Below are 26,894 nucleotides of genomic sequence, written 5' to 3' on the forward strand. Positions count from 1 at the left end.
TTCCTTTTCTATTCCTTGTCCAAGATCCTTACCACAAATTTCTGCTTCTTTAAAAAGGAGTCTTACAAATAGTCTGTGGTTGAAGATTGCAGAGAATAAAAGTTAAATGTTGTTATATTCAAGAGAGGTATATGAAGTGATGGATGGGTTCATAGCTCAGAGCAATGTTATATTGTATGCAATACACACATATGTATATACTTTTGCTAGTCATATTTTTGTGATGCTGAAGCTTAAACCCAGGCCTGGGACTTATGCCATGCCACTGAGTTCCTTCCCTATCCATTACTTTCTTTGCAACGGGGTCCTACCATGTAGGCCAGAGTAGTTTGAACTCACTATCTAGCCCAAATTGTCTTTGAACTCATTATTCCCTGTCTTTGCTTTCATAATCAATTTTTTTTTAAAAAGAAGAGTCTTAGGATAGTCCATCTCATCTTACCTCTTTGTAGATAAACGCACAGCAATAAATTGCATACATTTTATCAGAACAGTGTGGGCTCTACTTGTTGAAGCTATTCCACATTCTCGGTCTCAGGCAGGAAGGAATTTTCTTTCTTTCTGTACTTCTGAAAGAAGAAAACATATCTTTGGTGAGAATTGCATCTGTGTCCTATTCCCAGAGAGTAGTGTCCCTTTAAGCAGAATCCTTAAGAGCTTTGGGAATTCATTTGAATAACTCAATTAAAACGGTCTCACCTACTAAGCAAAGAAGCTTATTTATAACCCACATGGTTTGGCTAGTTAAGCACAAATTCTAACTCCTGTGGAATTGTGAACATACCATCTTAGCAGAGAAAAGGCATGCATGAGTTGAGATTCACTAGCTTGCTCGAGCGTGCTGCTTATCACAAGCGAAACTAGATTGCTCAGACTCAAAACCAGCCTCCTGACTTCTCTTTTTCCACAACTAACTGTACCTCACAACTGTAATGTTAACCATGGTGCCTGTCACCTATGGACCCCAGAGCCACCAGTGAGGGTTTGTTTGAAGGAGATGGGCAGAGAAGACAGTGTGTAGAGTTTCTGTACTGAAGGTCCCAGTTCTGCAGTGTTCTGCGTTCGGGAAGGATTGGGCACACCTCTCTGGCTTTCAGTGGCTCAACAGGAGCAGGCAACTACAAGGAAGCCAGTCAGCAGCCTGGCACACATAGTTCTGACTCAACAGAGGTGACGTATGTAAACCAGATTCTAGCTCAGTCTTGTTCTTTCTAACAGGAGCTTCTAATTGACTCAGCCTTTCTGCACATAACGGCTATACATGCTATTTTGATTACTGATTGGGTAGAATAACCTTGTTCGACTTTTTCTTTCACCATTTTGTGTAAACATGTTCCAACATGAGAAAAAAAAATAACACATTTGGAAGTTCCCTGCCTACTTTAACATCTGACAGCTACTGTTCTTCTAGTAACATTTGTTCTTTGGACTCCATGACCCCAATGCAATCTTGCTTTTTTTTCTCTACTTTTTGTGTTTTCCTTGGCCTATGTGCTGAAGGACCTTCTGAGTATTTTGCAAAAATCACCTTAAGGCCCACAGCAAACTTACAAAATAAACACTACTGTATAGCCACGTGACTGATGAAGAATGCGAGGGGCAAGGCAAATGTCTGTATCAAGGTGATGGCAGACAAAAAGAGGCCACAAGTTGCAATATGAGATGTCTCCCCCACGTTCATGCATTGAAGGCTTTGTCCCCAATGTAGCAATGTTCTTAGGTGGGATTTTTGTATATGATCAGCTCTTGGGTGTTCTGATTTTATCAGTGCAGGAATCCACTGGCGGATTCTTAAAGTAGTGTATTATGGGGAGTAGTAACTATTTTAGGAGCTGAACATTACTTTGCAGAAGTTGGTCATTTAGGGAGTATCCTTGAAAGGAACCTTGGAATGCCATCCTCTTTTTTCTCTCTGGCTTTCCTTTCTGGTTATCGTGAATTGGGTGGCTTTTCTCTGTTACGTGCTTCCTATGTGATTTTTTTGTTTTGTTTTGTCATAGGCCTAAAAAGCAATGGAACCAGTCAGCCATGGACTGAACATATGAAGCAAAGTAAATCCTTCCCGTGAGAGCCTTGGATGTTGTGTCACAACAGCAGAAAGCTGAATAACGCCATGTGTCATGGAGATAATCTGACGGCTGACACAGTAAAGAACCAAACACGCTGCCTATGCACTGCAATGAACTGTTTAATCTCCAGCCAGACATTCTAGATGCCCATCAAGTTCAACCTCTAAAACGGAACTGATTATTTTTTCAAACATGCCTGCCCTTCCTCTTTATATTTTTTCAAAGGATGTCGCCATCACTATTATTAAATGCCTGGTACTTTATTTACCAAAAGGGGAGAAACATATTAGCCAAGATCCTTCCAGGTACTGAATTGGTTTTCTCTGACTTACTCATTACTAAATTTTCCGTGCCCTCTTTTAAACATAAGCTACTCGGTGGCCAAGGTTGTCTGTCATCAGGTCTAACATTTACTGAGCATTTTTCCAAAAGTCTAGGTCTGTCCTAATCACTGTATGTGTGTCATCCTATGCTGTACTCCTAGCGTGCACGTGCGCCTGTGAGCCACATGATTCCAAACAGATTTACATTCTTGCTTTGTTGTGTCACTTGGGTGAGCACATTCCTCTCTTCTGTGGGTTAATTATCACAGGGACTCTGCGAGCTTAGAAGAGGGGATCTAACACATCTAGATGAGCCCAACAAGAGCGGAATGAAATGCTGTGGTACATTCTGCCTCACGAAGTTGTTAGGACAAAGGTGTTATAGGTCAAGAGATCAGCCTGTCTACATTAACGAGGGTCCAGAAACTGTCAGATGCCAGTACAGTTTTACCAAGAACATAAAAGGCATGTCAACTAAAAAGCCTGCAAGGGCCAAAGAGGTAGGATGAAGAACGAAGGCTGGGTCAAGATAAGGCAAGAGAAAGATACAAAGTCCAAGGCAAACAGGAGAAAACATGACCCATTTAGAGCAGTCAGCCCATACTTGGACAGAGAGCCTTCCCTCCTGATCCATGCCCCTTACCATGTGGCCACTCTTCTCTTTGATATCTCTGTCTCTGTCTGTCTCTGTCTGTCTCTGTCTCTCTCTCTGTCTCTCTCTCTCTCTCTCTCTCTCTCTCTCTCTCTCTCTCTCTCTCCCCCTCTCCCAAGCTCCTCACTATAGTATGCTGCTTCTTACAAAGGATCCTTAACAACTCTCCACTCTCTGGAGTCTCTTTCACTTGCCCTTTGCTCCAGCTCGGTGTCATGCGTGTGGCTAGATCTGTAACATCACTGTAGCTCAAGGAGGATTAGGAAGAGATGTTGTCTCACCACCAGCCACAAACCAGCCTCCAAACCTGGTAGTGCTCTGCTTTGTTTCTCCAGAGGACTAGCTGTCTTATGGAATTCCTTTTGTTCATTTGCTCTCTGGTATATCCTGTCTGTTTTTTCAGTAGATGTGAACCTGAGTTTGACCCCCAGGATCCTTGTAAAAAAATCCTGGGAGTGGTGGTGAATGCCTGTAATTCCAGTGCTGGGGAGGTGGAGACAGGAGGATCCATGGGGCTTGCCAGACAACCAGTCTAGCTTCCTTAGTGAGTTCTATATTATCCTCTGGCATGTATGTGGTAGAAGAATGCACACGCACGTGGAAGCGCGCGTGCACAACACACACACACACACACACACACACACAAAAATGGTTACAAAATATTCTTTTGAGAGGTAGGCAGTAGAGGAACAAAGCAAAGACACTGATCTGAAGAAGCAAGGTAGGGACTCCTAAGGAACTTACAACACTGAAACCAAAGGCTAGCTCACCTTGCAAACTGAGACCTGATCAGACAGCCTACTTCTTGCTCAGGGGGATGAGCAGCTGACACCTGGCTAACCCAAGGCTTATCACATCCCTTTGTCTCGCTCCTGTTCCCTGCTTTGCCTCGTTCTTATGCCCATGGGAGACTTTGCTGAAGACAGTGCCTGTGGATATACATCTGTCTGGGTTTCCTATGACGTGTCCTAATCGTCATATCATGCCTGTTGTCTTTCTACCATAGCCAGAGATGGGCGTTCCTTCGTTTTCACCTGTGGATGAACAAACTTCCATCTGCATACAACTTTCCATTCATCTTTATCAATAAAGAATCTACTATTTGTATATCCTGATCTTCCTATTCCAGAGCTCTCAAATCATGGTCATATCATGACCCTATAGTTTTCTTATTATGCTAAAAGGACTGAACGTGAGCAGAATGTACACAAAGAGAGGATATATGTGATATTCTAAATAGGGTGCTATATAGGACGGCTTCTTTAATCAGGTGATATTTGTACAAAAATGTAAAGAATATTAGGGAGAAAACCTTTGAGAAGGGGTGTTCCAGAGAGAGAAATATCAGGACTGTGCAGGCCAGCATGACTGGCAGAGAGCGAGCAGAGAATGACAGGAGATGAGTTCTCAGACAGACGGTAGCTGCTCTCTTCCACTTAGAAACTCTCCTCAGGAGGTGGTGGTGGATGTAAAGAGAGCTTGGCACACAGTGGCAGCCCACAAATATTTATGGACTAAATGAATCGCCATTGTAAACAGGTTATTTTGAAAACAGTCCTGAGGATCCCAGATCCAGCAACTTGGGCACTTGATCTTTATAATCAAGTGTTTCCTCTAGGTTTGTTTTTCAGTTGTGTCTCATATTTCAAAACTGTAGTTTAGGATATAGACTTTTTAAAATGTCATGATCCTGAGCCCAGTGCTGGTGCTCAAGACTTGCTTGCTTGAGTTAAATGTGGTAGTGAAATACAGGTATAAGTGATTGGTTACCTGTGTGAAGGGATTAAACATGATTTCCATTTTTGAAACAGCATGACTGTAATTTTCCTACAAGGAGTATGTATCTATTGTAATTTAAAATAACATTAGAATGCTTAATGTTCCCAGATTTTAAAGGAAATAAGAGCCTCCCCTACCAACTCTTACTCCAGTTCCACACGGCTAAGCTGTGTGTACTCAGTTTCACTACAGAGGGTCTCAGAAAACGCCAGCTCTTGCTTTTGAACACGAAGAACCAAGCACTAAGGAAACAGAAGTGGCTGGAAAGACCTTCTCCGAATGTGAAAAGTGCATATCCCTTTGCAAGTGTGTTTTGGTGAATCACACCACTTCAGCAGCCCAAGTTTCTCTCAATATCTTTGCCAGTGTTTATTTGTAAATTATAGCTATCTAAACTAGGAGCAATGGTTCCTGAATCCCTCTAGGAAGATGTCTCAGTAGGCAAGATATTTACCCTCAAGCATAATGTACTGAGTCTGGATCCCCATCACCCCGACAAAAAACTGGGCACGGCAGCATGTACATTTAATCCCAGCTCTGAGAAGGAAGACAGAAGAAAAACATAAGATGATCCCTGAAAGAGATGGGGAAATATCTAATCTTCTCGGCTCCACTTGTAAGGGTGCATGGGTGCATGGCGCAGGTACATGAGTGCACGCACACACATATACACTATCACAGACACACACACAGGAACAAATACACACCCCAACACAAAGATATTCTGAGGCTAATCCAGGAGACCTAGACTTTCTCAGGAAATCTGTATATAAGAATCAAAAGCTAAAGGAAGATGCTTGATGGCTGAAGGGCTGGAGAAGCAATTCAGGGGGCCACCAAAAAAGAATTCAGATAAAGAGACCAAAATGATGGACCAGACACAGGAGTCAGGGAGTGGCCCTATTGGTACCTTTAACTCTGGGTGCTTCAGAATAGAAAAGGCAGAATAAAAAGGTCTTCCGGAGTCAACTGCACCCAATCCCTGACCTGTGGTTGACAAAGACCATTCAATCCCCAAGATGCCTCCAACATTTTATCCCTTTATAAGGCTTTAGTCATTTCCAACTTAACACTGTGGCTCTTGATTACTAAAGATAAACTTGACATCTCCTGCCTGGAGCCCTCACTTCTGCTTCCTATATAGTTTTCCATATTGAAAAGGTGTCTCACTAAGTAGCCCATCTGGCCTTGACCGCCTCAATCCTGCCTCCTCAATTTCCTGAACTCTGGCCTTGCAGATGTAAATCACATTACCTGGCTTTTAGACAGTCCTCCCCCAGGTAGCTTCTGGAATTTCAGTGTTCAGATAGAAATAACTGGCAGTGTGAATTTTCCACTGACTTCTACTCAGAGTCAACCGTGGGTGCCCGGAGCTATCTAGATCGATTGCTTCCCCTCAACTATCTGACATTAGCCACTGAACTTACTCATCTTCCCACTCTCCTAGACGCTGAAGCCAATCTAGACCCTCAGTCAGGGTGACTGGATCCACCCCCACTACTGCAGTCTCTGTCCTGCGGTGACTCAGCAGCCAGTATGCCCTGCTGATAATCCTGCACTTCCCGTCATTGCGTCATTGCAGCCCTTCGTACAAAGCCAACTTCTCCTTTCTTCTTGCAGGCTTTGTTGCTTGTTTAGAAGGCAGAGTTTCATTTCATTTCTTTGCTCGCCATTTGGCAACCTTTTATTCTTTCTCTCCTGCTCCTCCTCCTCTTTTTCTTCTTCTTTCTTCCTCATGCCTGTACGACTCTGAGATCTTAGTCTTTAGTTCCTTCCCTTATTTCCCCATGCTTGAATACTTTGTTTCATTTCCCATTCACTTTGGGATTTGAATTTTACCTTGGTCGCTCTTTCAAAGGACTTGAGTCTTAGCTCCCATGGACATGCCTTCACTGCCTTCCAGCAGGTCAAAGAGAAAGAAATAGCCACAGATTGGAATGTTGGGGTGTTCCAATTATCTAGAGCCACCTTGAGTGTCACATTCTTGCCATGACAAAAGACTTGAAGATCTTTTGGGGAGCAAGACAGAGCCTGTGCCTTCATGGAACTTAATTCTGTGGTACAGAAAGACCACAGAACAAGCAAATAGAATTCTGTGTGATGGGCATCATTAAAAACCTATAATTGACCTACCATGAGACCTCCAGTTTATGTGTGAGCACTTCCTTCCAGTCTCTGGCTATGAGAACATCCCCCAAATGTTTCTCTTAAAGTAGTTTCTTTCAAATACCCTCATGGACCCTGAGGTTGGAGTTTTAACAACTAAATTGTAAGCACTGTGACTAATCCCATTAGTTCTGTCTGGGAATCCTTAAGTAATCATGGGATCTCCCTTCCCACATGACCATAGACATCTTTCCCTTGATTGGGAAGCCCCAGACTCCACACGTGCAACTCACAGGGCTTCCTTCACTTCCTCTTCCTCATCACTGGGAACGACTTTTCTTCTTTCATTGGTGTATATGAACTATTCCAAAATAAGGGGCTTCATTGTGGTGTATTTATACAAGCCTATAATGTACTTTGCTAATTCTCTCTCTCATTAACGCCTTGCCTATTCCCACGAGTTCTCTTTTTCTTTCCCAATTTTTCCCCTTCTGCTTGAATCTCTTTTTTTTAAAAAAAAATTGTTTCAGCCTAGGAGAGGAAAAAAGGCAATATTTGTCCTTCGAAGTATGGCTTGTTTTGCTTAACACAGTGACCTCACGTTCCACTCATTCTCTACAAACAGCACGTTCTTCACTGTGGGTGAATAATATGCCTCTCTGCATTCACCACCTTTTTTAATCATTTCATCTGTTGATTGGCACCTCGGCTGATTCGATATCTAGGTGATTGTGGATAGTTCTGCAGGTACATCGGTATTTTTATAATGTGCTGATTTCATTTCTTTGGGTGGTGAAATAGCTTTACCATCCAATAGTTCTATTTTTAGTGTTTTGAGGAACCTCCATGCTGATTTCCACCGTGGTTACCCTAATTTGCATTCGCATCAACCCATGTGTAAAGTTGGAATTATTTCTATCACTTTAAAAAAAAAACACCTGACTAGTTATGAAATTCAACAGAAATGTGTCGACAAAAAGACACATTATCAATAAAAATGCCATTTAAACAGTGTTTCTGAAAGCTGAATTGATACGTACAATTTAAAATTCAAAAACTGTTCTATAGAACAATAAGAAAATCCCGTTTACCCTTTTCTTCTGTTTATTCAGTCCTTCTGGCTATAGGCAACCAATGACCCTAGTTTGTTTAGTTTGTTGTGTTCATGAGAGATATCGTGTGCTTAGATAACCATAGATTTGCCTTCACACACAAGCTAAGCACTCTCTACCCACCCTTCAGTAGACGATGTATTGACATTAAAGCATCTCTAATCTTTGACAGCTGGATATAAAACCAGTGGATGGGAAGAGTATGCTATTTAAATAATCTTCCACTAGTGCAATTTAAACTAATGTTCTTTTTAATCTTTGCAAATAATGCTAATTAATGGTCTTTCAAGGTGACCCTTAGACTCTAACTTGTCTTCAGCTTGCTCGATTTTTGTGTATTTATAATTCTAAGTATCTGTTTCCTTTTCAGACCGCAGATGACTGTCTAGGTAAGGAAGAGGTTTTAGTTCACCTGAAATCTCATCTCGAAAGAAAATCTCTAAAACTTCTGAGCTGTGTAAATGGCCATGGCATTTGCAATCATAGTCCTCCTGGAGATAGCAGCGAAATTTCTGTTGTTCTCAGGTCCCCTGCGTTTGCCAAACATGGTAAAAGCGATGTTGCCATTCCAGGCTCGGGGAGAAAACCAGCATATGGTTATGACATTGGCATACAGAAAACTTAGCTCCTGTGGTTCTCTGGTGGCCTCCCTCAAATGCTGGAGGAAAACAGTCACCCTGCCACTACGGAATCTTGTGGTTACCCATCAGAAAAAAGAAGTCCTAGGATTGGTCAACAAGACGTATCCTCGTGTCTTCTAGTTTCCTTCTCTAAGAACGCAGCATTAATAAGCAACTGTAGCCGCCCCCGAGACTACCGGGCAAGAGGTGCTGTGTCACCCTGTGCGTCTTACGCGGTGTGTGGTTGGGAGAGAGTTTTTGTAGAGTCGTGCTAGTGAATGCAGCTAGACTTCATCTACAGGTTTTTGGAATTACAGAATATTCTGAAGGATACAGAAGCTGTAAAGAAGCCCTTCAACTAGAAGAAAGCACCGTTGGCTCAAGAGCTGAAGATGAAGGCACAGTGAAGGAACTGCCGACCTCATTGCAGCTAAGGTAAGAATCTGGCAGAAATGGGGGAGGCGTGAGGCAGGAGACTCTGAAATTCTGAGAAGTAACTCTTGCTCCATGTGTAGCTACAGGTCCATATAGGACCCATAAGAAAAGCCCCACTTGGAAACCTTTGAGGACAGTAGAAACATTGGCCAGAAATGTGTGGCAGTTTTGAACCTGAAAGCTAACTGTTAGAAGCCTCTGGAAATCTGGCAGGGGGCAAATAGAAATTCGTGATGAAGGCAAGCCATGGTGGGATGGGACAGGCATCTAAACTTGTACCTTTATGGTTCAAGCATAAACCTAAGCGTGTGACAGTCAGAGAGTCTCTTAGGAGGGAGAAGTAACTGCCCTCACAGTCACCCATTCAAAGGCAGCGTTGTCAACTGGCAATACTGTTCCAAGAGCTTGTCACCGTGCAGATGTGGCCTCCTGAGTTTGCAATTATATTCAATTCCAAGTTGCAATTCAAGGTGCAGGCTTGGTTCTGTGACTACAGTACAGATTTGCTCCGAGAACTAACACCTAGTGAAGGCTTACTATCGAGCAAGTAGAATTTCATCCCTGATCTCACCAAAATGACAAGAGGGTTCAGATTAAATGATGTCTCCTTCCAATATTCAAACTTCCTCTGAACCTGTGAAAACTGTTTTGTTTATTTCTCGCTCCTTACAAAGAAGAATAGCTTGGGGGCAAAGAAGATGGTGTAAGTGGAACTGCAGGAAGCCAACTTAACTCAGAGCCCTAGAAAGTTTATTTTTATTAGAAATTTTCTTTCAATGCTGTTTTATAAAAATGAACCATCCTACCTGATTACTTTGTAATGGAAACCATATTAAATTTTTGTATTTTTTCTCCTATTAGCAGATAAATGCCTCTCCTACACACTCTATTTTTAGATAGCACTATGACAGTCATGCATGCAGAACCTGGTATTATCTCCAGTGCACATGTAAGACTGAATGAAGTAGGTCCTTCCACCCTACCCCTCACCTTTACTTCAGGTTCTGCACCGCACTCAGTTGCCTGCTAACCTCCCTTTCTCCACTCCGTCTCTGCACTGAGTGTGTGCCCAGATTCCCACGAGGCCTCTATGTTAAGTCACACAGTAATATCTCTTTCCTTCCTTGCTCACCTTGCTGTTTGCATCATTAGTTCTGCCATATGAGCTTCAGATTTTGCTTCTCATTGCCTTCCAACCATCCCATCAATGCAACAGCCTTGTCTTCCGACATTTTCCAGATGATCTTAAACCTGTCACAGATTCTCCACACGTTTGTAGGCTACCTGGAACCAAGCATCTGCCTGCATCTCTCTCCCATTTCCTCTCTTCCATCCCTCCTTTTTTCCTCTTTCTGTTCTCACAAATCTCTGTGATGCTGCCCTTCTGCCCCCTCTGGCCTTTCCTTTGAATCTCTGTTCCCCAGACTTTCCTGGCTCTTCCTTCGTTCTGTCCTTGAATGTAATTATTATCTCCATAACCCATCAGGATGCTATTGACCCACACAATCTGCTTTTCAAAGCTCAGGGTTATTATCTTTGGGTGTTCTTATTCCCTCAGCTAAATAACAATGTGATTGAGGGCAGTTATTGTATCTTATTCTTAATTCTAGAGTCAAACTACCTTAAAGTGTAGTCCTTGCCCTCTTGGTTATCTAGTGACTGTAATCCTGGTCTGGGGTTTCTCATCAGCAAAAAGGGAAATTATGGCCAGTAGCCCCCTCTGTGGAGTTTGTGGGCATTATACAAGAAAACGTATGCAAGCCGGGCAGTGGTGGCACACACCTTTAACCCCAGCACTCTGGAGGCAGAGGCAAGTGGATCTCTGTGAGTTCGAGGCCAGCCTGGTCTATAAAAGCTAGTTCCAGGACAGGCACCAAAGCTACAGAGAAACCTTGTCTCGAAAAAACAAAACAAAACAAAACAAAAAAAAGAAAGAAAGAAAGAAAATATATACAAAGACTAGTATTTATAATTTCATAATCATCTAGTAAATACTAGTTTTAACAAATAATATTCACCTTATCTCAAAGTACTTACAGAGTGCCCAATCTTGGAACTTGGATGAGTCAATTGCAGGACACGGGGCAAGAGGCAGGGTATGTGGGCAGGACACTGTAGAATGGAGAAATTTCCTGGTGTCACTAAAGTCATCTCATAGTGGCTGGGACTTACTGTTTTCTGCCAGCCAAATTTCTTTCTAAGTCCCTGCCACCTCTTAGTCCTGCTCCAGAGATTTCTGTAGGTTTGGCCCAGTGTATAGGGGCTGCCTTCCCAGAGTATTCTAACTCTCCTGCCAAAAATCTCACCTGCTGCAGAGAACAGATTTCTAGTCTTCCTGGGGTCTCCAATGTGATACCAAAACTGTGGACCACCAGCGCCAACTTCCTGCCTGCAGTTTTATTGTTAGGCCCCAAGACTAGTCCGCTGAAGGGGGAGAATGGGCTAAGTAAGACACCCTGCTCTCTTCTCTCTTCTCTCTGGGAATCCTGGGAAGGATGCTTTCAGCTGGGACCTCCTCAAAACTTAAAGATGCAATGGGGATAGGCGCCCTGCTCACCGGAGCCACGAAGGCAAATTTCACTGATGCAAAAAAGAAAAGAAACATTGAACTATGCAGTTCGAGCTTTGTTAGACATCATGAATGCTAGAATATTGAATAGACCAAAATCCAGGCTTAAATGATCTATGTCCTATTGAAAACAATTCAGAAAGGCAAGAAACAATTCTAATAAAAGCGAAAAGTGTAACCAAAGGCGCCATAGGCCAGTCCTGGGACAAACACGTGCTTTCTTCTATTCAAGCTGTATAAATTTTTACAACTTGGACTGTCTAACAATAAACTGGATCATAATACCTAGTTTGCCTGGCTGTAGTGGCAATTTCATGATCTAAGCAAACTACCGATGATGGCAATGGCCCATTAGCGTCTCTCCCTCCTGCTCCAGAATTAGATGTATCCAGCAGCTAGGGCGAGAAGTGAGACTCCTGATAGCATTTCCATAAGCAGATGAGTAAGATGGTGGGAACATTTCCGAGAAGTTGACCTAGATTGTGCTAGGTGTTGTTCACTTCTCTGAAACAGGCGTGCTCTGCGCTCAGAGCTATTCACACGTGTCCACCTCAATGCACAGGGCTGCCTGCTCCCAGCCCAGAGATCTGAGCTTATCTTGGGTTTAACCTCAATTCCGAAGTGATTGCCATTTCCAGCAATGCCAGTTCCCTAGCTGACGGAAGTCCTTCCCAAAGGGTGAAATCCCTACTGCTTCATTTGTTTAAATTCCCTTACTAGTTTTATTACTCAGGGTGTGGTGTTTTGTTTGTCGTCCAATCCGCCCCCCTTCGCCACCATTGCAGGGTATTAATAATAAGTCAACAAACGGGGACATGCCCTGAGAAAGCAACACGATTTCCTTGACTGCCCAGGACATGATCTGAGCTGGGGTAGGCTAGAGATAAGGTGGCCAGTTCAAGAGGCACCGTCGAGAGCAAAACTGGGGAGTGGAGAGGAGGGATCCCAGACCCCGGGGTTGGGCCCGGAGGGAAAAGAGCAGGAGGGGGAGGGTAGAGCCCGACAGGTCCCAGCAGCTCCCCTCACCCCTCTCCACGCCTCCCGGGTTTCCCCCCTGGCTCCGGGTTTCCTGTTTCAGTTCTCGGCGTTCTCCAGCAGCAGGTGCTGGTTTGCCAAGCTCCGCTCCAGCAGCGGCGAAGGAAGGCGAGGGAGCAGAGGGGAGGAACGCGGCACGCGGCGGCTGCAGCGGCTCGGGGCGGGCGGGCGAGCGGGCGAGTGAGGAGCGCGGCAGCGGGCGGCGGAGCTCCGGGGCGCCTGAGAGCCGCGGCCCCGGCGTGCAGTCCGCCCAGCGGGCTGGCGGGCCGGCGGCATGGGGGAGCGTCCCGCTCGGCCCGAGCCCTAGCGGCGGCCGCGGCGGCCCGGCGCTGAGGCGAGAGGTGGCCGCCTGGCGGAGGAGGGGACCGGGGCCGGCCCGGCTTCCAGAGCATGTCGTGATGGCTGCGGAGAAGACACTGCAGGTGGGTGGCGCGGCGGCCCGCGGGCTGGGAAGAGGGCGGGGGTGGCCGCGGTCGCCTTCCTCGCCGTCCCCGGGGCTCCGTGCTCCCGAGCCAGCCGGCGCGAGGAGGCCCGCGGGGCCGGGAGGCCGCGCCCGAGCGCGGAGCTCGGGATCTGCCGGGGCCGGGGCGGCCGCGCTCAGGGTACTCCAGGCCCAGGCGGCTCCGACCCCCGAGGTCGAGTGGCCCCGGCGCCCGGCGCTCGGGAACGCCGGGCGGGAAAGCCGAGCGCATCCAGCCCGCGGGCGGCGCCGGCCCCGCGGGGAATTCGAGCGAGGTGAGGCCGGGCCCGGCGGCCTAGAACGCCGGTCCGGTGGCTCCTGCCCGCCCCCCCGAGGGCCACGGCCAGCGAAGATGGAGGCGGGCCCGGGCGCCGCCGAGGGAAACGGACCCACCGCTGTGATCCTGCCGCTCGGACCCTCGCGCGCCCGTGGGGTGAGACATCACCCGGCATCTCCGTCCAGCCCCCCGCCATTCGCTTTTCTTAGCCCTCCTGCCACCCGTCCTCTGGCGGGTCTAGGGAAACCCATCACCCTTCGTCCCGGTCCCGCTCCTCAGCCTCCCGCCCGAAGCCCGCATCCATTTTTAACTCCCCGAGACAAGGTGCTCCTTAACTTGGAGAAATGAATCCCGCTTTTCGTCCCTTAAACTGTTTCATCCTTTATTGTCCCTTAAAGTCCTTACAAACAGCGGTTGCTTCCCCCATACTGATTACTCTAACTGGGTTTCCTGCTGCTTTGGGTATCCGTTAACACTCGGGGGCTTGTGTTCTCAGTTTTGTGATAAAGAGATGAAACCGTAATCCACATTTAGGGAAAGTTCTCCTATTGGTTGCAGGACTGTCTTGGAGTATCTCCAGCTCCATCAGGCGCTTATTGATTCAGATTTCTTTTTCTCATTTTTTTTAAACCAACTTAGAATAGATGGAGAGATAATTGGGCCTAAGCGTTGTATATTTAGAAATCTGAGAAAGTTGTACAGTTCTTCACGCATTTTTTTACTGAGAGTTTCATTCTCTACTTCAAATATAAACGCAAAACAGGGGACATGCCTCAAACGCTTTATCTTTTTTTTTTTTTGACTTTCCAAGACCCATTAAAAAATTTTAGACCACAGCTAGGAGCAATGGGACACATGCTTGTGATTCCAGCACTCATCTGAAGCAACAGGATCCTAAGTTCGAGGTTAGCCAGGGCTAGATTGGAGGATGTCTTAAACAAAATCATGGGTAGGTACAAGGGCATGACTTAATTTGTCTCTTACGTGTCTAATGAATTTGACTTACAGTTTCTTAATCTTGGTATTTTCTGACCTTTGACTAGACAGCTTCACTAAAAGATTTATGAAAACCAGTCTTAAAGTTGGTCCACACCCCAGGACCGTGCATCCTTCAGATACCTTTCTGGTCACATCTTGTCTTACTAAATCTTGTCATTCTCAATCTGTCTACTTGAAGGTACTGTCTGTTCAATCTGAATCCATGATTTTAATGTTTAAATTTTGAATGTTTGAATGTCTTCCTTTAAAGAATCACTTTTACTTTCAAAGTAAGTTGCAATTTTTCAATTATCTAACCATTAAGACCAGGATACATGCCTTTAATCTCAGCATTTGGGAGGCAGAAACAGGCAGATCTCTTGAGTCCTAGCCCAGCGAGGGCTATAAAATATGAATCCTCATTGTCTCAGTGTGTGGGTGCACCGGTTTTTGATCCTACTGCACGTACTGGCTTTGGGGGAGCCTAGGCAGTTTGGATGCTCACCTTAGGAGACCTGGATAGAGGTGAGCGGTCCTTGGGCTTCCCACAGGTCCGGGAACCCTGATTGCTCTTCGAGCAGATGAGGGAGGGTGACTTGATCGGGGGGGGGTGGGGGGGGGGGAATGGGAGGCGGTTGCGGGGAGGAGGCAGAAATCCTTAATAAATAAATTAATTAAAAATAAAAAAAATATGAATCCTCATCCCCAAACAAGCAGCCAAACAAAACCAGAAAACATATACAAAATAAGTGAGCATTTTCTTTTCTTTTTGATATTTGGGGTTGAACTCTGAATGCTGGGTTTTTTACCACTGATTTGTATCCCATAACCCAACTTGGATAAGAATCAAGAAATGAATATTTTTAACATATATATAATAATGACAGCCTAATGAACTATTCAGTGTCAAGAGATCAATATTTTTAACGTATATATAATGATGACAGCCTAATGAACTATTCAGTGTAATGGAAAATACTGAAGGATGGGAAGTAGAAACTTGGAGTGTTTATATGCTAAACGGAGCTTTTATTAGTCACTTCCTTTTACCTTTTTTTTTCAGATGATCACAATAAAAATATCCTGTTTTATATTTTGGGCTGCTATGGAGATGTTTTGGTGGGTTAGAACTGCCAAATTGGACCCCAAGAGGTTAATAGAAAATGTTCCTTTAAAATTAGTCCAAATTGAATTACCTTGCTATCATTCTAGCAGAGTTCAGTGACCCTTGCATTGAACTACTGTGTATGTCTAAAAATGTTGCTGTCAATATCTGCTTGGTGATTTGTTTTTATCTAAATTTAGAAGAGTTCTTTCATTCTGACTTGAGATTTTTAAAGAACCAAGATGTTGAGGAAATTTTACAAAGAAACTTTTTAACGTGAGACTGTAAAATAATAAGCTGATCTGCCAGTTCTTGCTCACTGGAAGTTGTTTCATTGTTAAATCTCTAGCCTCTAGAGGAGTGCTTCCTAACGGAGCGTAATGCTCAGCGCAAGTCCCTCAGAACCATGAGTGAAGACGTGGAAAATGCAGATTCTGTGTAAGGCCTCAAAGTTAGGTTTAAGTAGCTAGTGCTGGGTGAGCCTCATGTCCTAGAACTCTGGTAGTCATGTGACTGCTTATATTGGGAAGAAAAATAATGAATGAGTGGAGAATGAACATTTATCAAAGGAGGATGCCAGGTTTAGCCTTCAACTGGTGAGAGCCTGGAGTTTGACCTGCAGTGTTCCAGTTACTTCAAAAACAAAACAAAACCAAAACAAAACAAAACCAAAACAAAACAAAACAAAAAATATCACCTTATGCGTTTTAAGTACTAATAAGCCTCATAGACCTGTAACATTCAACTGTAGTTAACAATGATAGAGTGAGGGTTTCTAACTTAGCCATGCAGCATCCTTGCTGTGGCAGTATTAAAGTCTCTGTAACTTAGTATATTCATGCATATTATTGTGAAATGGAACGATGAAATAGCATCATCCTTGGGAATTTTTTTTTAAGAAGGCAGAACACTTTCCCCTATACTTGGAGTTATATTATTTAAAGAGTTGAAACCCCCTTCAATTTCTATGTTAATGACCATCAAGATTTATTTATTATATTAACAATGCTTCAAATATTTTCCTTCCACGAGGTTACTTTATGTAATCATCCTCCTGCTCTCAGACATTTGTGTTTTCCTAATATTTCAGTATCATAATGCTTTAAATAGTTCAGTAAAAGTGTGTTTTCAGTGTCTGTGGTTTGAGAATGTATTTCTAAATATAATGATCGAAAAGAATGCGTTTTGTAAACCCACTATCAGAGTAAGAAGGCTGATTTCATCATGTTTTAATTAAAGAGTAACTTGAAAAATCTTTGATAGTTGGGCTGGTGAGATGGCTCAGCTGGTAGTCCTTGCTGCCAAAGCTGATGGCCTGAGTTTGATTCCTGGTACACAAGGTGGAAGGAGAGAAGCAGCTCCTGCAGGTTGTCCTGTGACCTCCAATGAGCACTGTAGTGTACACATGCATGTAAATGGAGAACGAGAAATGTTAAGACTTTTGGTCCCAGTGACAGAAATTCACACTTTAAGTAGCTATGCAGTTTGTGTTAGATGTGGGAAGTGTGAGGATTAATTATTTTGACTACATCGGTGATACCGTCTTCTCTGTTAGTAGCTGCTCCTTAGTGATAGTGTCCCTCACTTTCTCTAATTTGCAGATGATATCATCTCTGCATTGTGAAACTATATGATAGCAAGCTAACCTTAAACTAAAAAGTCAGTGTCAAAAGGCCTAGTGGGTGTGTCCAGCCTACTACCTACATGAGACTCAGGATGGCTAAGAACAGAGCCCAACACAGCATTGTAGGACTTGCTTCATGGGAGATTTTGTTTGTTTTGCATTATTTTTGGTAACTTCATTGTGTAGTTCTCAAGCCCTGCAAATATGCTGTGTGTCAATGTGTCAGAAGTTTGGGCACATCGGGTAGAGGACTCTTGGATAGTATAGGTCAAGGAATGAAGGATTGCATTGTATGTATGGCACAGGCAGATGATGTTTCCAACATGAGCTCTGTCATTTGCTGACTCTCATCCTAAGTTAGAATCTTCATTTTATTTCTGTTCCTACCCACTAAGCATTGTCTACTTTGGAGCTTTGCTTTGACTGGTACAAAATAGTAAATGAGGGCAGGTAGGATGGCTCAGTGTGCAAAGGCGCTTGCTTCCTCCAAAACTGATGTCCTGAATCAAGAACCCACACAGTCGAGGGAGACAACCAACTTTCACAGGTTGTCCTCCAGCCTCCACAAGCATTTCATGGCATGTGTGTAGCCAGCCAGCTTCCAAATCACAACGTAGAGACTTATTATGAATTATGAAAGCTTGGCCAACACCTTAGGCTTGTTTCTGACTAGGTCTTATAACTTAAATTAACCTGTATCTTTTAATCTTTGTTCTTTTACGTGGCTCGGTTACCTCGACTCTGCATTGCCCATGCTGTTTCCTCTGCATCTTCCTTCTTCCCAGCATCTTCTCTGTCTGGAAATCCTGCTTAGCTATTGGTCGTTCAGCTTTGTAGTAAACCAATTAGAGTGACATATCTTCACAGTGTACAAAAAGATTATTCCAAGGCTGGGCGGTGGTGGCACACGCTTTTAATCCCAGCACTCAGGAGGCAGAGGCAAGCGGATCTCTGGGAGTTCGAGGCCAGCCTGGTCTACAGGAGCTAGTTCCGGGATGGGCACCAAAGCTACAGAGAAACCCTGTCTTGAAAAACCAAAAAAAAAAAAAAAAGTGCACTCTCTCCTCCCTCCCCCACCTCTGTCACACACACACACACACACAAACACACACACACACGCTCACTGTCTAAATAAATGTAATAAAAATTTTAAATGAATGAAAAAGTGTTAGGCATTAAGTTAGTAAAAAAATATTTAATAGTATCATTGATTGGATAGGAGGGTTGTTTTTTAATTTATTATGCTTTTTACTTAATCCCTGGCTCTTAGTTGTATTGGGAGCTATTGAGTTGCCAGATGTAAAACTTCTATAAAATTAAGCTTCTATTGTTATAAATATGTAAGCTTATATTTTTGGGTTTTCAAAAGTCCTTTAACTCTATTACCCTATGTCTTTTAGGATGAAGCTAAAATTAGTTTTTGCTCTTAGTCATCTGTACTCATTTCCTATTCAAAATAATGTGGGCTTAATTTTACCCTATTCTGTAAGTTAGTCTGTTTCAGATCTGGGCTTTGACTTCATCATCTGTTTTCATTGTTTTATACACTTACATTCATACATTGAATGCTTTGCTCGGTAACTGAAGTCATCTCATTGTAACTTACCCGGTTAAATTTGTGTCATTTTCTTTGGCCTGAATTGATCTTAGAAATTACTTAGTTTTAAGATGACCAGTACAGCTATTAAAAAAAAAACTTGAGATGTACAATCAATGGTCTATTTAGATGAAATATATTATTTCTGTCTTTGCTAAGACAAAAGAAGCGCCTTGAGTAACACAAAGGCCATGAGTTTTAAGTCAGTTAAAGTTAGCTATGCCGTACATAGGGAAAATTGTCTCAAATAAAGAAGAGTGTTTTCTAAACTCCATTTCAATTTTTTCCTTTTACCACTTCAAACTCTCTCTTAAACTTAAGTTTTCAGTTTAATATTTTGGCATATTTTATCATATTTTTAAAACATAGAAAATGTGTAAAGTAATTATGGAAACCACCTATAATTCACCTAGAGATAATTAAAATGTTAATGTCCTTATTTCATTTTAAAATCCTTTTAATAAGCATGAGTACATCCTTTTAAAAATGTATAAACATTAAAGTTTTGTTTCTTGCTCTTCATAAGAATTTTCCCATGTCATTAAATATTCTCTTAAGACAGAGGTTCTCAAGCTGGGGGTCACGACCCATTTTTTGATAGAATGACCCTTTCATAGGGGTCTCCTAAGACCATCAGAAAACATAGATATTTACATTATGACTCATAACAGTAGCAAAATTACAGTTATGAAGAAGCAAGGAAAGTAATTTTCTGGTTGGGAGTCACAAGATGAGGAACTGTATTAAAGGGTCACAGTGTTAGGAAGGTTGAGAACCACTGGTGTAAGGGATTATTTTTACTGCCTGGATGACATTGAACATATTCAAATATTGCAGTTTTGTTGGTTTTTTTTTGTTTGTTTGTTTTTCCTTTTCTTTTTTCTTTTTCGAGACAGGGTTTCTCTATAGCTTTTGGAGCCTGTCCTGGAACTAGCTCTTGTAGACCAGGCTGGCCTCGAACTCACAGATCCATCTACCTCTGCCTTCCGAGTGCTGGGATTAAAGGCGTGCGCCACCACCGCCTGACTTTGCAGTTTGATTTTTAAAAAAGAATCAAGTAAGATCAGAAATGAAAAAAGAAACATTACAACTGATAACACAAACATAAAAAAAATTATTGCAGCCTATTGTGAAAAACTGTATCCTACCAACTAGGAAAGCCTAAAAGAAATGGATACACGTTTCGACACAGAGATTTTGACCAGTTTTCCCCCATCATACACAATTGTGGTACATACGTTTGTGCCCAAAGTGTGTTACTATGACTTTCTTTTTTTATTTTTGTTATTTTTAGTTGTGTTTGTCTATGTGTGTGTATGCACACAGGTGTGCAGGTGTCTTCTGAGGCCCGAAGAGAATGTCACATGCCCTGGGGCTGGAGTTGGAGGCAGTTGTGAGTCACCTGATGAGTGCTGGAGACTGAACTCAAGTCTCTTAACTGCTGAACCATCATCTCCAGCCTGGATGTTAAAGCCATTTTCTGATACGTGATCACGACAGCTGACGTGTAAAGAGTTACACAAGTTAGTACCCTGTTAGTGGTGATTGTATATCCGTTTCTACACACCCAATGTTGTTTACATACAGGGTCTCCACACAGCCTTGTGGATTGGCTAGGCGTGAGCGAACATGGTGCTGACGAGCCTGTTTTACAGCCAGGAAGACCGAGTCTGAGCTCCCCTTGTGTTGCTGCCGCATACGTGTATAATACGGGAGAAGTTTCCTTTTCATTTCCCTAGGTCAGTTTCCTGCCTGTCAAATGGCGACAGTGACAGTCACCGTGCTGCGACCATGTGCCATGACTGCTGGGAAGGACTGATGGTGTGCTCTGAAACACCTAAGCCTTAGCTGTCATCGTTTACTATTATACATAATATGGTAATGTGGCCAGCCTACCATTTGAAATCAGAAATGCTCCAAAATGTAAAACTTCTGAGTGTTAATATAATGCCCCAAGTAAAAAAAAATGACATGCTATGAAAATGTATTCTATAAATAGCATGATTAGAATGGCATATGTATATGTTCAATCTGAAACAGCCTCTTACTGACCTTTTTACCTTTGTCATCTCTTTAAAAGATAAAGTTAGAAGGTAAAGTGAGATGCTCAGCTACCTGCTCTACAAATACTGGTTCCTTACAGATGCACTCACTTACCAAATCATTGCTTCCCCCATGGCCTTTAGGCATTGTTTACCAAACTTTAGTGGGTTAAAAACTTCTGAGTGAGAGTGCAGTTAGCAAACCCTAACCTATATTCTTCAATGAATGCCCTTTAATTTTTTACATAATGGGTTCAAATTTCTTCCATAAGAGACTGAGATAAGCTGCTTCTGCCCCCCCCCCCACACACACTAATGCAGAGAAAGGGGGTTGAGAGAACCAGGGAAGTTCAGAGGCCAGGAGAAGACAAAGATGTGGTTTAATAAGCTGTCCTTATTACTCTCTTGTGTCTCAAGAAGCCATCACACTTAAATGCCTAATTCTTTTTTTTTTAATATTTATTTATTTATTATGTATACAATATTCTGTCTTGTGTGTATGCCTGCAGGCCAGAAGAGGGCACCAGACCCCATTATAGATGGTTGTGAGCCACCATGTGGTTGCTGGGAATTGAACTCAGGACCTTTGGAAGAGCAGGCAATGCTCTTAACCTCTGAGCCATCTCTCCAGCCCCTTAAATGCCTAATTCTTTTAATCGTGCAGGTATCCTAACACTTTGATTTTTAGTAGAAAAGATGGAGCAGGCGTAAGGAAGGTGGCTGTGGGCTGGCAGATGGCAGCATTAAGCCTCATGTATCTGAAGTGCTGAAAGGTTAGAGAAGGGACAGGAAAGGAGAAAGCAAGCACCACACAGCAGTTCCCCCCCTCTCCTGAAGACGGGCTCCCTGCCTCATTCTTCACTCCCAAGTGGTCCTGCCCACTGCATCTTGCAGAACTTTGAAAGGACTGCAGAGCTGATGGTGGAAGACTGGTGTTAGCAAAGTGTTACAGCGGAGCCATTGGTTTCCTGACACACGCTGCTGTTCCTCTTCCCCAGTCCTTGTTCAGTTAGTCCCATGCATGCAGGATCCATTCATACACAGGTGCATGCACTCACCTTTATTTCTGAAAGCCACCTCCTTCTTATCCCTTCCCACCATCCCCTCAAAAAATAAATGTTTATGTAGTTCAATCCTTTCGTACCAAACATGTCATCTCTTCTGTAGTATGCGCATTTATTTACTTTTTCCTATGCAAGGAATCGAATCTAGGGCTTTATGCATGCTAGGCAAGCACTCTACCATTGAAATGTATCCAAGAGTTCTTAGCATATGTTCCATTGATTCCCCAAAAGGTCACTGTGAGCATGTGTGTATACACACTCACAGAGAGGGAGAGAGAGAGAGAGAAAAAAAAAAAAAAACCTTTAAAGAGTTGCAGCGGCTGTACTCATCTTTGTAACCTGTCTGAATCACTTAGCATATCTCTTATGACAAACATGCAAATAAGTAAACTGACGAATTTATTGGATGCTAACTTAATCTCCCATTTGCTTTAAATTTCCAATTGTGGCCCGTGTTATTTTCTTCCTTTTCATCAAAGTATTACTTTAAAACTATATTACTTGAACAGACTTGCAATAAAATTGAGTCAACTAGCCAGCATGTTTCATTTATATGTTCTGAATTTCAGCTAAATGACTATTCATAAAATAAACTAGTCATGGTTGGATTTTTTGCAAATCAAATGATTCCTTAGGGATAGTTTTGAATATGATTTTATTCAGAAGTAGTATCTGAGGGAATTATTATGGCTTTACTTTTCAATAGTTAATTCGTAGGCCCATGAAGAAAGCTAACTGAAAAATATGACAAATAGCAATTTATTGCTTTAGGAACTTCTGTGGTTTGAAATAACAAGGTTGCCAGGCGGTGGTGGTACACACCTTTAACCCCAGCACTCGGGAGGCAGAGGCAGGCAGATCTCTGTGAGTTTGAGGCTAAGGCTGTTACACATAGGAACCCTATCTTGAAAAAACAAACAAACAAAAACCAAAAAACCAACAACAACAAAAAAGAAATGACAAGGTTAATGAGATGATATCATGAATAGGTAAGAGGGTTGGCTGCTCTTTGTCTACAACCATGTACTTTAAAGAAAAATTTTAGTATCTACCATCTGTATCATTAAACTGAAACAAACGGCGGTGTTTTGTTTCCCTAGAAAAACACCAGTTTCCTTTTAGACGCTTGTAGTTGTAATTTCATTCCTTCTTTCTGCCCTTCTTTCCCTTTCACCTCTCAAACAGACAGGATCTCACTATGGACTTTGGCTGGCCTGGAATTCACTATGTAGATCAGGCTGGCTACAAATTCATAGCAATCCACCTGTGTCTGCCACCCTAGTGCTGGGATTAAAGGCTTGTGCCACCACACCTGGCCCATTTACTATTTTTTCCCGTATTCCTGCCACCAGTAAACCAATATATTTCTTCTAAATTACTGGTTACCGACAATTTTTATACTTTTTTTCATCAGGTACTAACATTTTCTGATTAACCTGACCAGTTTTTTCTTGGTGTTTCTTACAGAACAACATACTGTATCTTTGGCTTTTCTGGACTAAATGTTCTCTTTTTCCCTTGAACAACATCACTCCAGATTGTTCTAGTTTGTGAGTTCATGTGTTGTGATCTCGTGAAAAGGGAATATAATCGGGCAGTGAACTCTGAGGCATTTGATTCTGTGGCTCTGTAAATGTGGGAGGAACCGTGAGATGCGATAATAGGCTTTTCCCGAATGCTCTTCTTTCTTCTTAATTAATTAATAAGAGAGGACTTTAGGACTATTTCCATCTTAATGTAAGTAAATAGTGTAAACTATTTGATTTCTTGGCTCTTTAAACAAGTGGCGAGTGGGACCCAATGAGAACCTTTGCTTGCATGCTATTTTTTATTCTATAAGGAGAACCGTTGCAATGATTTCACAAGAATATAAATACTATAAATCAAGCTTTCTACTTCTTGTACTATAGTTTCACTTACAGACATTCTAAGTATATGCTTCTGTTCTTACTGTGTAGCGGACACTGGTACAAGTTATTCTCTGTCAGACCACTGGGCCTTGCAGCAACCCTTTCCTAGCAGTCACACTGAAGAGCTGAGAGGTGATGAGTAAGTAAGTTCCCTACGTACCAGGCTAGTTTGGGACAGAGCATTGATATGATAGCGTTTCTTACATCTATAAATTGCTAATTTACAGTTTATTCTCACCTTGTTCATCCTCCTCTCATTAGAGTCCATGCTGCAGTTAACTGCATCCTAGAGTTTATAGGAAGCATCCAGAGACAAACTTCAGAATGCCAGTGAATCATCTTTAGAAATAGAAGCATCTAAATAGGAACAAGTGGTTCCGCTCATTTTTATGGCATTGGCCATTGAGAAATACTGTTGAGTGCAATAACTGTATCTCTTTTAAGTCAGCAAACACTGGAGCCTATGTGTAGCAAATGAATAAGTTACAGAAAATGACAAGTCCTCCCCTCGTGTTTATATTAGATAGCATAGGAACATAGTCATATTAATGAGTTAAATAAAAATGTATGCCATCATGTTTGGTGTTGAAGCATAAGCCACTGTGTAGTCTAGGGTACTGAACTCCGACTATAGTATGTGATCTGCTTAATAAACCATTTTAATGCAACCAGCTTTCCTTGTATTCTCTTAAACCTTTGGTAAAGGAGAGAATGTATTTCTGTAACTGATTTTTGCAAGGCTATAGATAGTATGGTGTGCATGTGATATGAAAATATAGCTAATACTTACTGACTGGCTATTATGCATCTAACACTATTATAAGGATTTGATCATTAATTCAAAAAATAACCATATTATATACCTTTATTTTCCACAACTAGGATATCTAGGCATGAAGAAACTAAATTGCCTAATACCTTAGGTAGGAAAGTAGGTAGACAAACGTTTTCTCTGAGTGAGTTATTAGTAAATATAATCTTCCGCCAAATGTGTGCATATATGTAATCTTATCTTTATATAATATGTAGCATTTAAAAAGCCCGGCCATTCATACTGTAGGGTATCAGGGTATGCACATGCATGCACATACATAGTTCTCTAATATTACAGTAAAGCCAGTTAAAAGTTATGGTGCAGGTAGGAAAGTTGGTTGGGAAGAGGCACTCTGATTCTATAAGCCTGTAACACTCCAGGGTCACAGGGAAACACTAAAGAACAAGTTGAGTTACAGCTCACTGAAGTTTTATGTCTGACAAGCATTTTCTAAGGCGCCAGCAACAGCTAGTCAGAAAACAGAAGAGAAAGAAAGTCTGTATTCACATTGGGAAAAACAAAACAACAGAGTATTTTAAGCAAGTTTTTTTGTGTGTGTTTTTTCATTTGGTTTGGCTTTTTTTGAGACAGAGTTTTTCTGTATAATAGTCCTGGCTGTCCTGGAACTCACAGAGATCCACCTGCCTCTGCCTACTGAGTGCTGGGATTAAAGGTATGTGCCACCTCCACGCAGAGGAATTTTTTTTTTAAGTTTAGCTAAGTTTCTTAAGAAATATATGACTCCATAAAGGACTTTTTTGAAAATTAAAGGAAACTTGAGTGGACTCAGTGGACTCAGTGGGGGCTCCTTCCAGAAATGCTGCTGCAGCAGGGTCCCCAGCAAGTTCTCAACAGCTTTTGCTGAAAACTGTCCAAACAATCCCCACAAATGTGGAAGCATGAACATACTATGTGGTCAGAACTTGAAGTTGGAAACGAGAGATAGAGCACTGAAGGGCCCGTCCGGAGAGCAGACCCAGTCTGTCGTAACCAACAGGTTTTCACTTATGGTCCAGGTAAGAAGTAAAAAAAGGTCAGTGGAACATGGCAGAAAGAAATAGGTCCAGGTTATAAGGTACGTAACTGGCCTAGCACCCAGCTGTCAAAACCCTCTTGTAGTTTCCCTTCTCAGAATAAAGGACAAATTCTGTTTGTGACCTACAACCTGGGGAGACCCACGGCCTTTATGAGCATGTTAAAATGTGGACTGCCTAAATCAGAATCTTCAAGATCCTTATTTGATGCAAATGCAGTGTCAAGTTTTGAGAAACACTCTGGTTTCCTCGCCTTAGGTCCAGTTCCTTGTCACCTCCCTTGCCCCTCCATAGACACTGTGCTATAAGAGAAGGGGATGTGTGGTATCCTTCGTACAAGACACTGAGGACACCCTCGCTTTAGAGGAAAGCTGCTATTAAAAATTAGAGAGCGAGAGGAATTTCTAAAAAGGAGAGAAATTACTCTTGTGATTCGTGTAGCTCTGTTATATGAAGTTCCCACAAATAATTACCTAGAGAATACCGAACCATTTCCTCCCTCAGGAAATACAGTCTCCCGTTGTCTGTTAAAGATACTTCCTAAGACCCTGGAGGAAGCCTGACATTTCAGATAGTGCTGAGTGCTATAGACAGAATCAATGGTGGACCCTCCTCTAATTTTAAAATAGTTATGATTACTCTTTGTAGCCTGCCTATTCCACTAAGCAGCTTTAATTAGTTTGCCATGTGGGGTTAATTAACACAAAAGAATAACAGACATTCTTGTAGCTTTTAAAAGACCTCCTGCTAGACTTTTGTAGCAGGTCAGTTGCACCCAGTGTTACCCCTGTGGGGGCTGCTTACTCATGAATCTAGACAAGTATGCAGCACTGGGAGTCTTGGGCTTTCTTGAGGAATAGCAGCACCTGAAATCCTACTTTGGCATGCTCACTCTGTCACGTGGAAATAAAATCTTAACGGTAACATTTTTGTATTTGAATTGGCAAGGACCTATTTTTTATGATTGTGTTTTTACTGAAGGATCTTCAGGTGTCAGTACAGTGCTCGTGCTAAAACATTTGTACACAGGAGTAACTGAAGAAAAATTTTGCTCTCAAGAAGCACATCTGGTCATCAATAAGTGAAGTATAGACCACTCATGTTATAGAATTTCAAAGGAGCTGGGAACCACTAAGCGTTAGTCTAAGAAGAGCTTATGGAAGAGTGAGCCTTGAATGACAGACGTGATCAGGATGAGTAAAGAGAACCCTCCAGGCAGATGTTTTAACATCTGACCTTTGCTTTTGCTGTCTCTTTCCCTATACGTTTCCCTATATGTAAATGAGAAA

General features: G+C 42.5%; 1 protein-coding gene and 1 long non-coding RNA gene across 3 annotated transcripts in view; one reads left to right on the forward strand and one right to left on the reverse strand.

Moving 5' to 3' along the window:
- Positions 1-452: 452 nt before the first annotated feature.
- Positions 453-12,741, reverse strand: LOC142846070 (uncharacterized). The gene is made up of 3 exons (XR_012910021.1): positions 12,692-12,741; positions 11,134-11,208; positions 453-569 (listed from the first exon to the last, which is right to left on the reverse strand). It is a non-coding gene; the product is annotated as an uncharacterized LOC142846070 (long non-coding RNA).
- Positions 9,020-26,894, forward strand: part of Zc3h12c (zinc finger CCCH-type containing 12C) — a 63,824-nt gene continuing 45,949 nt past the window's right edge. Inside the window, exon 1 of one of the 2 annotated variants that reach the window (XM_075965913.1) lies at positions 9,020-9,096. Coding sequence is in view for 1 of the 2 variants with exons in the window: in XM_075965911.1 (XP_075822026.1) it covers positions 13,099-13,122 (24 nt within the window). In the remaining variant the exon portion in view is untranslated. Of the gene's footprint in view, positions 9,097-12,606; positions 13,123-26,894 lie in introns of those variants that run through there. The other variant, XM_075965911.1, reaches the window with a different exon arrangement.

Source organism: Microtus pennsylvanicus, chromosome 3 (genome assembly GCF_037038515.1).
Source record: "Microtus pennsylvanicus isolate mMicPen1 chromosome 3, mMicPen1.hap1, whole genome shotgun sequence".
NCBI lineage: Eukaryota > Metazoa > Chordata > Mammalia > Rodentia > Cricetidae > Microtus > Microtus pennsylvanicus.